The sequence below is a fragment of the Lagopus muta genome, chromosome 11, assembly GCF_023343835.1.
Source record: "Lagopus muta isolate bLagMut1 chromosome 11, bLagMut1 primary, whole genome shotgun sequence".
In the NCBI taxonomy this organism is placed as follows: Eukaryota; Metazoa; Chordata; class Aves; order Galliformes; family Phasianidae; genus Lagopus; species Lagopus muta.
In genome coordinates this window covers 7,998,691-8,016,356 of record NC_064443.1, presented here as the reverse complement: position 1 = coordinate 8,016,356, position 17,666 = coordinate 7,998,691, and the positions used below count along the sequence as shown (strand labels likewise).

General features: G+C 34.2%; 1 protein-coding gene across 6 annotated transcripts in view; it reads left to right on the top strand.

The window, feature by feature from the left end:
• Window positions 1-17,666, top strand: part of ERC2 (ELKS/RAB6-interacting/CAST family member 2) — a 428,344-nt gene that overhangs the window by 278,080 nt on the left and 132,598 nt on the right. For all 6 annotated transcript variants that reach the window (XR_007379214.1, XR_007379215.1, XR_007379216.1 and 3 more), the window contains one exon: window positions 16,293-16,440. Coding sequence is in view for 3 of the 6 variants with exons in the window: in XM_048956930.1 (XP_048812887.1) it covers window positions 16,293-16,440 (148 nt within the window). In the remaining 3 variants the exon portion in view is untranslated. The remainder of the gene's footprint in view (window positions 1-16,292; window positions 16,441-17,666) is intronic.

Here is a 17,666-nt window from a genome sequence, read left to right as displayed (position 1 = left end):
GAACAGTCCTGAAGGTGTGAGAACCAAGAATAGCTCTGAACTAAAGCAAGATGAAGTGTGTGTAATCTCATCAACTCACCTTTATACTTAGCTGCTATATGAAAGAATCTCTAGAATATAATTTAGAAGGAAGCTGCTGTGCCCTCTGATCCTATGACCTTGTAAAAACCAGGCCTGTAATCTGGATGAGTTGAAGAATAATGTGCACCAGCTGTACAGTCTAGATGTAGCACTGGGAACCAAGACTCTGACAAAAAAAGGCGTTTGGAAAGACACATTAGTCCAATTAATACCACATGGTGACCTTATGAGGACTCCTTGGGGTCCCTTTTTGGAATTAGACCTGGACCGTATCTAGCAGCTGGATTTTGTTTACACTTGAGGTTTGCTGTGGTTTGGTTAGCTATACTTTTGCTTGTCTGTATTGAATAGGAAAAGATCAGGCATGGAATTCTCAATATATCTATTTTATTATACTCACATTCTGTTAATTTTTCTGGGATTCCAGGCAGGAGCAACATGAAACTTAATCTTTACCTCAAACTCTGGTGTACTAGGTTAGCTCATTATTACTATGGTTATGACTAGAGAAGATGGTAGAAGAACATTATCTCAGGCCTGTGGGCCACTGTTATATCAAGCAATGAGCAAAGGATTTCTGTTTCTCATATGTGAGTTTTATCTGGTTGCCCTAAGGCCTGTCAGCAAGCTCCTTTATTTCCTGTGTTATTATGGGCATTCTGCTTGGTTGACCTCCTCTGACTCTTGAGAGCTATGGTTATGTTTATCTTCATTATCATATAATCATGCAATACCTGGATGTTGTGACCTTATTCTGGGTAATGGCACAATCTACAAGTAATGAGATTTGCTTAAAATATTTTTGTTGGTAAGATTTCCTAAATATGGTCTTAGTGGATTGAAATAAGCAGAATTTGCTAGGTCCAAGAGTTCCACACCATTTGTAGAATTCTCACCATTTTAGTTTCTGTGTGAAGGGGAACTGCATTTCCCCATCAAAAAAATGTGAAAGTTTTTGGATGACTTCATTTTTCATTATTTAGTAGGTTAAAGGAGTTACAGCTCTTGTAAAAATGCATAGGTTTGTATTATCACATGTACAGTAAGAAATAATTTGTTATTTGGTGTTTTCCTGTTTCTGTGTTTAAGTACAGAGTCCGAGTAGTTCACCATCAAGCTTGCTAAAAATTGATCTATGAGGTGGTAAGTGTTGGTTAAGGCTATTTCTTCTTTAGGTAGCTGACATACATTTGTTCTCTCCTGTCCTGTAGCAGCTAAGGTTTCACTGCTGGAATAAATTATTTTAGTGTTAGATCCATCTTTAGAAAATGAAAGCAACAGCCTTTTAGGCAGAAAATTTTATCAACACCTTTGACATATCACCAGTGAGGTGCTGTAATCATTTTTAGAAATCCTTTCTTTGCTGACTTGGAAAAAGTCATCGTTGCTGAGACTGTTCTGTCACTTGAGAAACTAAGGCCTCTCTCGACATGGGCTCAATAATGAATGCAAGCCTATGCTTTGGTCCTGTGAGGAATTTAAGCTGTTTCCTGAAAGGAGGTTGGGGCACAGTTGAGGTTTTGTCTGTCTCAAGTCTGAGGATTGTTCACTCTTAGGTGCAGTGTTGGATTCTGGGAACTGTTCTCAGCTGACACTGATGGGGCTTCCATGTACTTGGTTGACTGTACTATGGCTACCTGATATTTAGTTACCATATAATGGCATAAACTTAATCATGAGGTACACAAAGCAAACTGCACAAATGCACTCTGCCAGGTAGGTTCTATGTTTGTCCAATTTGTGTATCTTTGTATCAGCTGTCCGATACTGGAACTGGAGATGCTGGGATACGTGGGGCAGAGATTCAGGCTAGCCAGCTTCCTGGCTTAGCAACAGCCTGGCTGGCACCAGCCAGAATGTAAAGGCTTCAAAACATTACTGTTCATTTAGTAGTACAGGCCGGCCTAACAAAAATTCACAGGCTAAAAGCATAGGATTTTGTTATTGTAGTTATTCTACTTGTTTAAATAAAAATAGAAAATGTCAATTAGCAGTTCCTCTTTTTGTTATAAAGTGCATGTATCTGATACACTATATTAATTGTGGAGTAGAACAAATAATTTTCCCTTTAAAATACAAATGGTTGAGACAGTGACTTCATAGAAAACATAAGAAATTAATTATTTATGAGATATTGCCAGCATATGTGAATTTAAATTCCCATACTCTACTACACTTTACTTCTTGCTTATGTAGTCAGCATTGATATGTTACGTTTCTTGTTTTTCAGCTCTCTTGCTTTAAGCTAGTCTGCTTCCTGTGATTGTGAACTGAATATGTCAGCCTTTATAAACATCATATGCATTCTGTTCCTTCCAAACAATTGTAGCTGTTAGTAATTGTTCATTACAAAGTAACTTCCACTAATGTTCAGAAGCATGGAAGTAATTTGAGGAGAAATATACTTTGTTCTTTTCTTCTTAAATAATATGAATCTCTGCCTTAAGGATAAGCTTAAGTCAACGTTAAGTATGGAATCATGAGCAGTATTTAATTTTAAACATGAACAGACCAGCCAAAACAATTATGTCTTTCCCAGGTTTTTACTGCTTGAATATGGTTTTTAATGTTTTCAATGTTGTAGTTTTTCTTATTTTTTAAAATCTTTATTTCTTCTTTAATGAGAACATACATTCCTATTGTTAAATTAAGGTAATTGGTGCAGTAATAGCCTATATAGATTTCTCTTTCTGGAGTAATGATGTCAGATAGCTTTTTAGCACCTGGCAGTGACCTGAAGTTTTGAATGTTTAATCTTTTATTCCAGAAAAGATAAATAATGTGTTCTGATTCTTTCAGCACTTCATTGTCAAGTTTTTGCTTTTTCTTTTCTTTTCTTTTTTTTTTAATTTGTGTAAATAACGCTCTAATCAGCTGGTATAGATCTATTACACTTGAAATAGTTCCTGGAATAATTCAAGTTTTTGTTGTTTTTAAGATTGTGCACTTTCTTTTGTCCTGAGTAGTACTTTCAACATCATAACTACCTGCAGAGTTCGTTTGTACTGATTAACCAGTACATTTGCACAACATTAAAAAAGAATCCTAGAGCTATTTTTGTGTGCAGTCATCTAAACATTGATTTGGTTAGTTCTGGGTTCTTTGAACTGCTGATGCTCTATTATCTCCTACTGCCTGTACAGAATCTCTGCTCATTGCAGAAATTAACAGCTTTTGTTTCATTTCTCACAGCGATAGTCCTTGCTTCTACCAGCACTCCTCTTTCTACCGCTGGTTCATCTTGTAATGGACTGTATTATCTGTATGAGTCACAAGGCCACCCAGATAGCAATTTAAGAGTATTTTCCATAGCAACTACTTGGGGTCTTTCTCTCACGATTCTTTCCAGATGTGCTGTTGATTCAGGTAATACTCAAAATCCTGCTTAGGAACATCTCATTTTACTGTTGTCTTGGAGTATAGAGCTCATCCAAGGTTATAATAAGTATATAATTTTGCACATAGTTGAAAAAAATCATCTATGGATTTGCAGAGGACTCAGTAAGTCCTCTATTTCATTCTAAGCAAATTTTTGATGTTCAAATTGACTGACTATTATTTTCAAAAAGCTCCACTGATTTTTGTTGTACTTACTCTCCACACATTAAGTTTTGGAAGTTATAGTTTTTGTCCATGCCGTAGACAATTTGAAAATCTTTGCAAATTTAAATGTTCTGACGAACATACCCCTTGTCAAGTTATTACTAGGGATTCTGTGAATTTTCTATCTGAACTGACATTTTCCAGTTTTTAGTGTTGAAATGTAATCAGCAATGAATGTCAGCTTTGAAAAAGAAAACTGAAAATTGAAAATATTTGGATTCTGCATGATGCTTTTACGTTGTGCTACCAAATCCTAATCCTTCTTTTTTGTTTTTCTCGACTTTTTAAGAGAGTTCTTAAAATGAAGTAAAACTATAAACATCTCTTTACCCAGTGTTCTGCAAAAGAGTTGCATATTTTTCTAATATACAGACATTGAAATGCTGAAAAATATCATCTAGATATTATTTTGATGTTTTATGTTTCAAAGTATTATTAGTTTGTTGATGGCTTTTCAGATCACTTCTTTATTTCCTAAAGCACTACCTTAAAACAAACTTTGCACACTGAACTCATATTTTATTAAAAGTCTTCTGTATCCTCCTGGTTAGATGCAGAGTGAATTGGGTTATTCAGACCTGGCAAATCTTGCAGCTACAGTGAGGTAGGACAGAAGCAACTCCTATTGTTTTCTAGAATATAAAATCAGAAAGAATTAGGAGAAAAATGCTACATTCTTCAATATGGAGAAAGTATGTGAAAATATACACAAAATCAGTATACACACTCCTGTTACTTCATTGTCACTTTGAAGAGTACAGACAACATGTATGCGTCTAATTGATGGGCAAAATGTGTGCCATTTGTATGGATCTTGAATCCCATGGTTGATGGAGACATGACTGAATCACTTCAGCCAGAAGTGTCTGACAGTCTAATGTCTTGTGACAAAGCTATAGCTTGGAGATAATTTTGCCTTGAGTGAATTTTTTTACTTTGTCCCTTACAGCTCCTCAAGGATGAGTGAAAGGTAATTAAGTTTTGGGCTTGGGAGGTGGAGGGAACCTGGCTTTGAGATAATTAGTAATAATAAAAACAACTAGAAATGTCTCATCATAAAATTATATTTTGCTCTCTACATAGTATCAGAAATCAAATATGAGTAATTGTTCCTGCAAAAGTGCTTCTTTTTCAGCTAACTCAATGACTGAGTGTCAGCAAACTCTATTCCTACTGGTATCTGGAAGTATTTTTTTGTCCCTTGTTACTCTACCCTACAGAAGTTGCTGTCTAATGCAACTTCTTCCATGCCTCACCTTACAGGCTTGGTTGCTTCTTCAGAAGACCTCTAGTATCTCTCTGTCCAAGAAGATTCTCCTCAATCATGGATCTTTAACACAACTCCAAGAGTACCCAAATAGAATAGATACCTTCTGACATACATCTAGCTGACCTAGGGAGAGGTCTAAGGAAAGTCAAATAGTTAAACACAGAATTTGGTAAGAAAGGAGAAGCAGTTAGCCTGCCCAAGTAATATACTATGAATATATATACTATTAGTGACATATAGAGTATTTTACTCCTTTTACTGACTGTAATAATTTAAAAAAGTATAATGAAACAACTTCTTAGTAATTGAGTAGTTGTATGGATTAAATCACTTTATTATACACTTATGAAGTAAATTTGAACTAACTCAATCTTACCTCAAACGAAGACTAATTTTTTTTGCCCCAGTAGAATTCCTTCAGTTTGGAAGACTGTATAAAATATTATTTTGGAACATTATTTTGTCAGGCTAAGTTTTGTTATGGAACTGTCCTAAAATATTCAACTGCAGCTGTTCTGTTGCATTGACTGTTATCGCTACTCAAACATCCGTCTTGCTGGGCAATATACCTTCACTCTGATACTCTTCCATGAAATACCTTATGCCTCTTGCATCTTCTCTGAGAAAGTCAGTATGTACTGTCTTCACTGAAAGTCAACAGAAATCAGCTTAGAGCTCCATAACTGTACATGTGCGTCCTTGGTCTGCAACAAATTTTGAAATAGTTAACCCACCAAAGAAGATCAATGAAAAAACTTCTTTATGCAAAGTTGAATCATATGATGGTCTTCACGCTCCTGGCAATGCTTATGAATTGCTCCATTAGCAAGGAAGTCGTGTAATTAAATAATGTCATGTGGTATCCTATCTCTGTCGTTCCCAATCTTTTAAGATACTAATTAGAGAAATATTTCTGTGCTATTGTCTAATTCTGTTCTTCCTTCAGCAATATGTTGGGCCTGTTCTAGGCTTCCGCTGTTACTGATATTTTTCTATTTTAAAGTTACTGTTCTCATATGCTATACTTTCAGCTTGCAATATTTTGTTTAAAAGGATTTTTTTTTTGTTTTCCACTGAAGTAATATCCTTGAGGCAGTTTGAATAAATATTTTCCTATGAAGGGTTTTTAGGCCCTATTTCATGAGGATTTCATACTCCTAAAGGAATGATGTCCTATTAGGTTTCAAATAAGTAATATAATATTTAATTATATTAGTTACCTCTTTTTAATTTTTGACTAAAAAGTGTTCACAACAATTATTAGTGATATTATTGAAATACTTGGTTTTCTGTTGCTTGATCAGAAATGCAAATCCAGTGGATTCCGTTATAACAAAGCATTCAGAAATATAGCAGTAAGTAATTTATGCCAGCATGTTAATAATAGTAATGATGATTCAGACTCCACAGATCTAAATTAAAATAATTGAAATATTAAACGTCAGCCTGATGGTGGAAGGATAGGTTTCAATATTCTCAGGAATTTCTTACTCTAAGCCTAACGTATAAAATTGTATTCTGAGATACTTTTATGGCTACAGGAAATTATACAACACTGTTTAAATGATCTCTGACACAGTATTTTTTCACATGAGCATTTAAACTAGTCTCTCAATTAGTTATCAAATACAAATTATGCACTGCCATAAGAATGCATTTTGTTAATCTTACATATTCAGTTTTCTTTCTTTTTTCTTTGAATTGCATTCCAATATTTCTATATGTTGTTTCAAAAGAAGGTTAATTACTCCTTCTATGATTTACTTTAAATTTTAAGTGCTTGACATTCAGTTTTATGAGTTTTGTTATATATTCTTCTAAGGGAGGCATGTAACATGGAAACGAGAAGGAGGATCTTAAGTCAATTCAAAATCAGAGAAATCTTTTCCTTCTGAGTTCCAATGGGAAGTAATGAACCAGAAGATTTTAGTGTCTTTAAATTTGCGGAAGAATCGTTTTGTTGAAAGAATGCTCCACTTCTTATCTAGCGTAACCAAAATTTAATTTCTGATAAATGTCAATTAAAATGTAAATTCAGAATTAAATTCTGAATTAAATGTAAATTCAGAATATTTTCTCAATTCAAAATTAAGAACAGAATATGCTTAACTACGGTGTTTTTTTCTTTCCACCTGAATTTAATGTCTTTGTGACTCAAATATTTTAAATTCTTTGCAATTATATTAAAGTAATAGTAGCTTTTAATAATATTTTCAAACCTTAAATATTTGCTAGTTCTAAAATTTTAACGGGCTCTATAATCTAGAGATCAAACCATTCATCCTGCAAAGTACTTTTATCTTTGTCTTCTATAAACAGAAAAACCAGTGTTGAAGGATGAGAAGGCTGACAATGACAGATTACCTGTAGTTTTGTTTTCCTGTTTAACTTATGTGGACCCTGTGCAGCACTGTGTTCTTCTGTAACACAATCCCATGCATCCAGAATGCCATTGTTCTTGTTCTTTGTAATCCCCGCCTCTCCACTGTATTGCAATGTGGCATAAAATAAGCAGACTTATTTTAACTATATTTTGCTTATGTTCCTTTGGAGAATCATATTAACCCAAGTGAATGTAAGAGACAATTCTATAAGAAAGCTGCAAAACCCAGAAATAATTGTCATCATTAAACTTTTTCAGCTGTATTTTGAATTTGTTGAATTCTTTTTTCCCCTCTATATTTCTCACGCAGTCTGAAGTGTGCTGTTTCTCCTTACACGTGAGCAGCGCTGTCTGCTTGAATAAAATGATAATGCAGTGGTTTCATACGATCTATGAAACCAAAGTAATTGGTTTCACCAGTGTGTCTCTTTTCTGACTGGGTGTTTTACTTATCTGTCATTTCCAAAGCATAGACTTCAGAAGTTCAATGTTACGGGGCTTGAAAAAGTTCAGAGAATTCAAATGGCAGTTGAGTGCCTGCCTCTTACTGGAAAATCAGTACTGAAAGATGGATACCAAGTTCCTTCTTTGCCTTTAAAGTCATTCTAAACATACACCTTTGCAGATGATTTTCTGTTTGCTTAATAGAAAAAGTATATACACACATTAGCAGTTAGTGATAAGCAGAAGAGAAAGAATTTTAAATTTTCAATCTGAAGACAAAGCTGTTACGATTACTGGGGGATGTAGTGATGGGAGTACTAATGGAAATAATGAAACATGGAGGAGGAAAACTAGAGAGAAAAAGGGGAAAATGAATAAGAATGTTGCATTTTCAGTAAATTTATTTGTGATTATTTGGAATAAAGTCTGTTATTTTCCTTATTTTCATTTGCTTTGAGATTTCATATGAAGGAGAGCTCCTTCATCCTTGTTCTTCTTGATTATTGCCCAATGAAGTTATGCAGCTAAGGGCTGCAAGGGTTAGAGACAGAAACCGTCCAGTGTCTTACACCTCACAGATGCCTCCAAGAGAAGGAGATGATGAGATGGCAAATTCAAGGTTTGATAGTGAGATAATATGAAGAAAAGTGTTTGGTGGGTTGGACTGGGAAACTAGGAGTGTTAAGAGTAGAACCCATCTGTTTCTATCCCATAGTTAATGGAGCAGTCCTCTGCTGCTTGCTGTGATTGAGCTGTGGGGTAGCTGTCCCCTCTACTTGCCACAAGGGTACTGGGACAATCTGAAGGACAGTTTCATGGTAGTTTTCCTACTGGAAATATTTCAAAAGGATTTGTTCTTTGAAAAGAGCGCAAAAGTTGTTTATCCCAAAGAACTTAACTATGAATTATGCCTTTTCCAAAATGTATTTGGCCATGACATTTTATGATATGTTATGATATGATATGAGATATGATTTCAGGAAAATTGCCTAAGGTCTGTAGTGACTGAGTTTAAATGTTTCATACAATTCTGTTATTAAATATGTAGATTTTAAATGTCTTGCTTGTGGCCAGTATGTTTTGTTTCTAAAGAAAAAGCTTCAAAATACTAATAATGTTCTGAAGTTTATTTTCTAAGTTGCATCCACATCCATAATGGATTAACAGCATGTTTTAACAGACCATTTATTTGCTTTAGGAGTGACAGAGAGAAGCTGTTTCAAACAGGATCTCTCATCACTATCTATCTCTAGTCACCTCCTACTGAACCTAAGGTTGAATACTGGGGGTCATGAGGGAAAGAAAACAATAATTAAAGGGAAAAAGTTGATTGAGCTGTTTTTTTTCTACTTCAATATGATTAGCATGTGAGAAGCTGCCTGAGTACTCTACTGTGTATCATTAGTTCAAACAATTCTGACTTGAGGTAACTTTAATGGTGACTTTTTCAGTTGCATTTCTGTATTTTTGAAGAACGATTTAAGTAGAAAAGGCAGTAAAAGTTCTTGTTAGAAGATCTTGTTCCTATAAATGCAGGAATTCAGTTAGATTACAATTGGACAGTTCCTAAGAACTACTCCACCTCCAAACAAGTTGTCATGAGTTCCTTTATTAAAGCTTAGAATATTATTCTTAGACTAACAGAGGTGGGGAGTAAAGTAGGAGTGTTTACAGAATTCACTTCTAAATTGACTGTGATAAGTGGCAATGCAATGTATTATGATTAGAGGTTTCTGGGAGACCCTTTAAGAAGGTTAACTGCAAGGCAGCTCTCAAAAGAAAGCATTTATCTTAGTGACCATCCTTCAGTGTTTTATACTACTGAGAATTTTTTTGTGGGTGGCTAGAACCATTTTTTTGTGTTTTATTGGCTATATCTTGAATACCTCCTACAAGCTGAATGGCAGTTTAGGGTTATTAAATCTGTTCTTAGTACATTCTTTTATCCATAGTTAATCTTGACTAAATATATGCTAGTGAACAACCTTATTTTTTTTCTCAATTGTTGCCCATATTTGTTAAAGAAATTATTCCATTTGACATTTGTTTAGGCTGCACTTTGATAAAATACTGTATACAATATACTTTTTCAGTTTGGCGCTCAACAGAGTCTTTCATGGATTTATTTCTTCTTGCATTATCTTATCTTCCCTTATAGCATGCTGAGGCTTCCTTTTCATATTTTTTTCACTCCTAGACAGATGCTTTCACAACTGCATACTCTGTATTGCTAGAGATCTATGAGATTGCAGTTTTCAGGTGTTTGGTTACATTTATAATTGAGCTGCTTTGTTATCATCTGCTTCCTTCAGCTCTATATATGTTAATTCAAATTAAACTTTCACATGCCTAGCAGTCACTTTACAAAATGTTTTATATTGTTTGTTTTTATTTTATTGAAAAGTTTTGTCTTGTATCAGATAAACAGGTGGTAAATCCTCCAAGAAAAGGCAGTTTTGTACACTTTCACTGAGGAATGGCTGATGCAGTATGAAGTTATTTTTATTTGTAACTGGTATTTTTCACAAAAACTTGATCATTTTGAAGTTTTGTAGTGTTCTTACAATGGATGTAGAAATTTAAATGTAAAAGGTCTGTCTTTCTAGTCATAGGAAAGCTTGCAGGTACATGGTGTAAGCAGATAAAACATGGACATTAACTAAAAGGAATAGTGTCTTAAATGAGGCACAGCATAAATCCGCTTAAACCATTGAACTGTTGAATAATCAGGTTACTGGTAAGATAATGTTCTGGGGCAAGATCAACAATACCTGAATTGTTTCTAACAAACTTTTGCTCACACTTCCCCATCAGTTTCTTCCATTGCTTAATAGTATTAATAGTTACCTGTCATTGTCATTAGATGTTGGCTCTCATTCTACATGGTGTGGACATGGAAAAAATGTTCTATTTCACCCTGACGTAGCATTTTATGTTCTCTTTATCATGTTATAGCTCATAGACAATTTATTGTATTTCTGTCAATGTTTTCTTGTCAATTGTTTCTGAGTGTTTTTGTTGCTGTTCCCTGAACAGTCTTCACCTTTTTCTTGAATGTTATCCAGATTCAATATTTCAGCTGAGATTCTCCTAAAGTCACACAGATCAAAAGACTCACTTCTGTCTTGCAGTCTGTTTCTGTTTATACTTTCCAGTATGATGTTTGCCTTTTTCACAACAGATCATTAATAAGGAGTTACTCCTTAGTTTTACATACTGCTTCTTTGGTTTGTCATGACCTTTTAATTCTTGTCTTCTTGTCACTTCAAGGTCCTCCCTGTCTCAAATCTCTGTGAAATTCAAAAGGAAAATTTTCTAGTCCATCATCCATGTAGTTAATGAAAAAAATAGAGTGGGATTTCAGATAGTATGGGCTGTATTCCTGCTTGCTTGAGCTATTGGCTATTTCCTCTTCACTTTTATGTTTTAGTACAAAGCGGCGTGACATATATTAATATATTTGTGCAACTTTCTTGGTACTTCTCACTGGAATCTTTAGTACATAAAGCCCAGGTCTCACTGCTGCAAATGTGACCATCAAGAGACTGCTATATTCACATTTTGTGAAGAAGACTAACTTGTGTTTGCTGTGAAGTAGAATACAATCTGGCTTTGCCAGCTGAGAAGTTTCGTTCCTAGAGTTCAGCTTTTCTAAGGAAGAACTGCCTCTTTCTTTCTTGTTGTGAACACCCATTTATAGTGGAGCATATTTAGATGAGGAATACTGGTAACTGTTTTATGTAAGTCAAAAGAAAATGTAAGGATTACTTATCAGTGTGGAGCAAATGCTGTTTGATTTAACATGTATTTTATAAAACTGAGAGTTTACCTAATTTTACCATGTTCAATTGGAGTGATTTTTCTTGGTATTAGAAGTACTACCTTGGTATTTGTATAACAGATTAGTTTGCCAGAAGGGAGATGAAAAACTGTGAATAGCAAAAAGGATTACTCTTTATAAATATTATTGTTAAAGAATGTCATTTAATTCTGTGCTTTAATAAATTATTCTAAAATGTATTTTATTACCATAATTTATTAAACAATAAGGAGACATTTTGGCTGGAAATACTGATAACATCTCTATAGTACCATATTGGGATAGTCATTTTATTTTTCTGACACTCTAGATAATTAGGAATTATAAATTATGCTTACACTCTTAAACATGCTAGCTGGAGAGTGTAAGAGACTGTATGTTGTTTTTGGTGCCAGTTCAGCTCCTGATTTTCAAAACTCCTGGCACAGAAATGAATGCTGATTTTCAATTTCTAGAAGTAAAATGGATGTGTATGACTCACCTGAGAGATTTAGGTGAAGACCTTGCCACCTGCTTGCATGTCTGAGTGAAACTTACTTCATGATTGTTATTGAGAATGTTGTTTTTACCTGCCGTTTTGCTGGCATCTTAGCCTTGCTCCTAGAGGTCAGGTAATCACGTTTCTTGCAAAAACAGTAATATTGATTTTTAGCAGAATCACTGGGTAGCTAAAGTAAATTTCTTCTGTTCATCAGATTTGATTTTTCCATAGGGAATTTCAAGGATAAGAATAGGTAGCTTTCACAGGCATGGATAGACCTGTGTGTTGTATCTAATAAAAGATATATGACAATGTAGAGCTTCAGGTCTGTCCACACAGGCTGCTGCATAAATTCTTGTGCCTCTTGATTTACTTTGTCCATTCCAGTGAGGCACTGTATTTTTTCAACCTATATCTTCCTTAGAGAAACTATAACTTTGGCGGTGTTCTAGGCCATACACAAGTAAAAGAGGCTGCCTCGTTTTTTTTAGATGCTCTGTCAGAACCTGTACCTCTATTTTGCATGTTAATAATGCAAAGCATTGGGTTTTCCTTCTGTATTAAAGTTAATTACTGAGGTTGTAGACAACCTTGTAGCCTATATATTGGTAGAGCATAACATTTCAGTACTACTTTGCTGAACTCTTGTTAACCCAGATGCCTGGTAAAATGCCTCTGGTTTATATATTTGAGATTATTACTGTTCAAATTATCCATGTTTATAAACACAGATAATGTGCCAACATGCTCCAGGAGAATGTCTGTGCAGGCAGGTGCAGATAGATGCAAGCTCCCTCTGCCTGTGATCTGAACATACTATATGTGAGCCAGTCTGGAAACTACTAGCCTGCTATGTGGCACTATGCCCAAGCTAAAATGCTGTGTGTCTTAGGTAAATGAGGCTTTACAGCTTCTGAACTGAAGCTGACTTGCATTCAGGAGGCTTCAAAATCATAGACTGTGTGTTTGCATTCACCTGCCCATCTATATGGATGTATTCATCATTCCATATTGCAGTTGAAGGACTTCATTACAAACCCCATCCTTGTGTTCTTATACAGTTTTCACTAAACATTTTTAGATTTAAGACCTCCTAACTTCACTTACATTTGTTATAAAGATTAAAAAACAAAATGACCAATAGCATGAAATATTGGTTGCTGATTCAACTGTATGTGCTGGGGGTTGGATTCTGGTCTTTGGCTGTCTTGGTAGTGCATTACAGTAGAGCCATATGGCAGCAGATATTTCACGTGATTGTAAACCATCATTTTCTGGAAGTGTTTAGTATTTATTGGAATTGTTTGTTGTGACTATGCACTTTACCAATAGCTGTGTACTGAAGAAATTGTTGTGTCAACCACATGGCAGTCGAGTAAAAAAAAATTGTTAGGTTTCAATAAAATACTGTCTTACAAAAATATTATAATATCTTCAGATTGGCTTTCATAACCCCTCTGTACGTTCAGCTGAAAAAGAGGACATTTATAGTTTCCAAAATCTTGTGTCCTTGAGGGTTGCAGAATTTTCAAAGTGAATTGCCTGCTCTTCTCCCCCATGAGAGTTTTTCCCCCCGTCTGCTACTTTAAAATGGGACTGGTGTGTCAGAAGGCTTTGCATAGTGTCGCACAGATACACTGTCATGATTACAAGGACCATATGGCTATTTTGACTGTCAATACAAAAAAGATGGAATCCTATTATCAAATATTGAAATGGTACCTGATGTCAGTATTCCTCACTGTCTTTCTCACTGTCAGATTTTTGTTTTCAAAGTCAGTTTTTAAGTACTATAAACTTGGAAGAGGTGAAAATTCAGTACGCTTCCATTTAAATTCAAGCTTTTTTAGAAATTTTATTCTGTGTATGACTTTTGACAGCTGGACTAAAATTTGTGTTAGAGAATCAAATAACATTATATATCCCTAGAAACCATTTTGGTGGGAAGAATTTAGCATGAAATATGCCTATGAGAATTAATGCATGGAATTAACCTAAGCATAAATGAAAAACATTGAATTTCTGAGTTGTTTACTTATTTGCATCCTGAATGAGTTGGATTTGTGATGGTGATGTCAGTATACATCTTCAGATATTAATCAGGTATATCTTAAAACTGTTAATTATAACTAATTATAATTCGTTCGGAATAAACCAATTTATATTTTGCTATTTAGCAGAGGGTGCCTACTTTACAGCAATGATTACCATGAATGAAAGATTAGGACCATATCCTGCTTATTTTAATTTCAGACGGAGAAAATCTTTGTTTTATGTACCCTGAAAACAAAGAGAACAAACCTAAAAGCTGAGTCATTGTTATTCACGATTTTAATAAACACTGCTGTCAGATAAAAGTGGAAGAACTAACCTAACCTTATTTAATTTAGAAGAGTATTTTATGCAATAAAGCAATCTGCTGTTTCTTTGGCTTTAAAGTCACAGCATTCCTGTTGCCAACACTTTCTGTCAGAAATGTTCTGTTATCACCCCCAGCACTCCCAAAAGAACCTGCTTGGGGAGGCTGGGCACATTTCTAAAACACAAAAACAGAGACTTGTATATAAAAGATAGTGCAGAAAGAAAAAATGTTGAATTTGTGTTACATTTTTCTTTCCATTTAAGACAGATGCTAAGAAGAGGCTGTATTTAGATTTTCTATGGTATGTATATTCCCTACTTTCTGCAGTCTGAGAGAAATGATTTAATAGAGTAGTGGATCTGCTTTCTTTTATTTCAGTGCATTAAGAAGCTAAGATTTTAATGAAAGCTTTATTGAATTGACAAGTTATTTGAGCACAAAACATGAAAAATGTTGACAGTCTGGTATGAATTACTGTACAGCATCCTTTATGCATTATTTTGAGATCTATAGAAAGTAAAATACCTACATCTAACCCTACAGATACGTGACTCCTTAATGTATTTTTTTTCTTAATATCTGCTATTCAAAATGAGATCTTTTTATTTAAATTAAGACTGCTGAAGACTTATGGCATCCTCTTTTAAACATCCTTTAACCATGATTAGAGTAAAGAAGACAGAATAATAAATGACACTATTTAAGAGTATGAATAAAATGCAACTGTTTATCTAGAATTGATCCACATCTCCTAACTTTGAAAGTAAAATAAATGCATTGTTTTCCTTTGACTCCATCAGAAATATTGTCCTTTAAATATTTACATTAATACATTAGGAATTTTGAAATAAAAGTGAAATAGCTTTCTTGACATTGTTACTGGCAAGCAGAAGGATTGCAAGAATTCCAAACTTTTAGCTCACCTTGGATATATGAAGTTCATGAGCCATATTCTTACATTTATTAGCAGTTGGAACCTAAGGTTAATTTATGGCTCATTTAACCATGTTTATTTTGTAATGATTGATCTTATGTAGTTCTCAAAAAAGGCATAGGCCATAATATATTCCAAAACTTATCAAGTATTATGTTCTCTTTCTTAGCTGATAAGTCATAGTCTGTCATCGAATGCACTGCAGAAAGTGAATATTTCATTTATTTAAGAAAACAAGGGACAGATTATGATATTACCAACATGAGCATTTCAGAGCATAAGAAATAATAAGGTCTGTGCTTCCAAATGATGTTGTAGGACTTACTTTTCTCATGTGTCTTCACAAGCTACAGTGTGACCCTCCTGGCTTCTATGTAATTCTGTATGTCTCTGAGTGCTGTAATAGTAATAAATTCATAGGAAAACATCTGTGAAAATGTGTGGAAGATGTTCAGAGATTTTTCTACTGAGGCTTACAGGCTCCCAAATAAACAAGGCAACTTAAATTTTATATCACTTTGCTATTATGATTCAATCGTTCCAATTGGAAAAGTTCACAACAGATTTATCTAGAATATTATCGAATTCAGGTAAGTAAATTTCAAAAAAAGCAAATACTGAAGATTTTTTAGATCAAAGTAATTGAAATAATTATTATTAGATGTCATGTCAGAATAAACAGAAACCCACTGAGATAAATGTGTTAAGAAGTATTTAAATTATGAAAGAATGAATAAAGATAATTTATTTTTGCTGATAATTTATTTTATTATTTGATTGTACTTGACATTATTAATTCTACAAGGAGTTTTCAGAAATTATTTGACTACTTTCTTGTGGTTAAAAGGATGTTTCATGTAGCATTTTTATTCTGATTTATGGAGAATGTAACAATTGTTATTTTATTTTATCAGACAGGAAGCATTGCTTGCTGCAATTAGTGAAAAGGATGCAAACATTGCCTTGCTTGAACTGTCAGCTTCAAAGAAAAAGAAGACACAAGAGGAAGTAATGGCTCTTAAAAGAGAGAAGGACAGATTAGTACATCAGTTAAAGCAGCAGGTGGGCAGAAATTCATTTTCATACTTTTATGACAACTGAGAAGTGACATTATTTTCATGTGTACTGTTTTCTTCTGACACTGTATTGAAAGTTCTCAAACCAGGTCTGATATGTGACAGCAATTGTCATAAGTAGGAGATGTGAAATGTGAATGTTTCTGTGTTGCTCAAGATCTATCCACTCTGTTGACACATTCTAACCTTTTTGCTGTTTCGTTTTTTGCTTATCTGTTGTTGTGTTGTTTATGTTATGTGTTTATTTTTCAGAAGGCGCCAGGCTTTCTGCAAGGTTATCTGGAAATCATGATTATTCTTAAAATGCTCAAATGAGGTTTTTTGTTTGTTTGTTTGTTTGTTTAAACCATCAAGATATTATTGAGATACACTCAAAACTTTCAGAACTTTGTTCTGCCAGAGTATGGCAACAGCAGAAAAGGATTGCCAGAGAGACACTGTGTGTGTGATAACTTCAACTAGAACTGCAATCAAATACTTCAAATACCTCCATTATTTATAGTGATAAAGATCTTCACTAATGCTATTTAACTAGATTAAATTAATGCCAAAATAATCTCTTTTATCTCAGACACTGAAAAAAAAAAAAAAAAAAAAAAGAAAGGAAAGAGACACCAGGAATAGGAATGTAGTTTAACTGGGTCACCACTTTATTACACTTCAGAATTATCTGATAGTAGAGTTGTAGAGATCATTCATGCTTCCTTAATCCCTTTAGAGAGAAGCACTGTTAAGCCCCACAGGTTTCACATGTGCATCCAAGAGCAAGGCTTGTAAGTGCTACTTGTCCTTGTTATGACTGTTCTGTGGGAAAAAATGACAGATTTCATATTGCATGATATCTCCACTCTACTTCTCAGTTTCTTTGAGAGATGCCATTTCCTAATCTGTTTCTGAAGCACTTTTATCAAAGAGCTAGAACCTCAGTGAATGACCAACTGCAGCACTTCTTCCGTTCTAATTTTCTGGCCTTTTAGCAGTTCAAGCAGAGTGTAAATGATAAGGATTTTGATGTAATTTGTAACTCTTCTCACTGAAAAATGAAAAGAATAATCTTAAAAATGAAGTATGTTGCCTCTGTAGGAGAATGAGAATATGTGTTATTTACTTTAAATATGAAACTACAGGCATACACACATGAAAGACCAAAATATTATTGTGCTGATAAATTGAGCAGGCTTGTCATAGGTTGTGGCTGCATGAGTTGAAGAA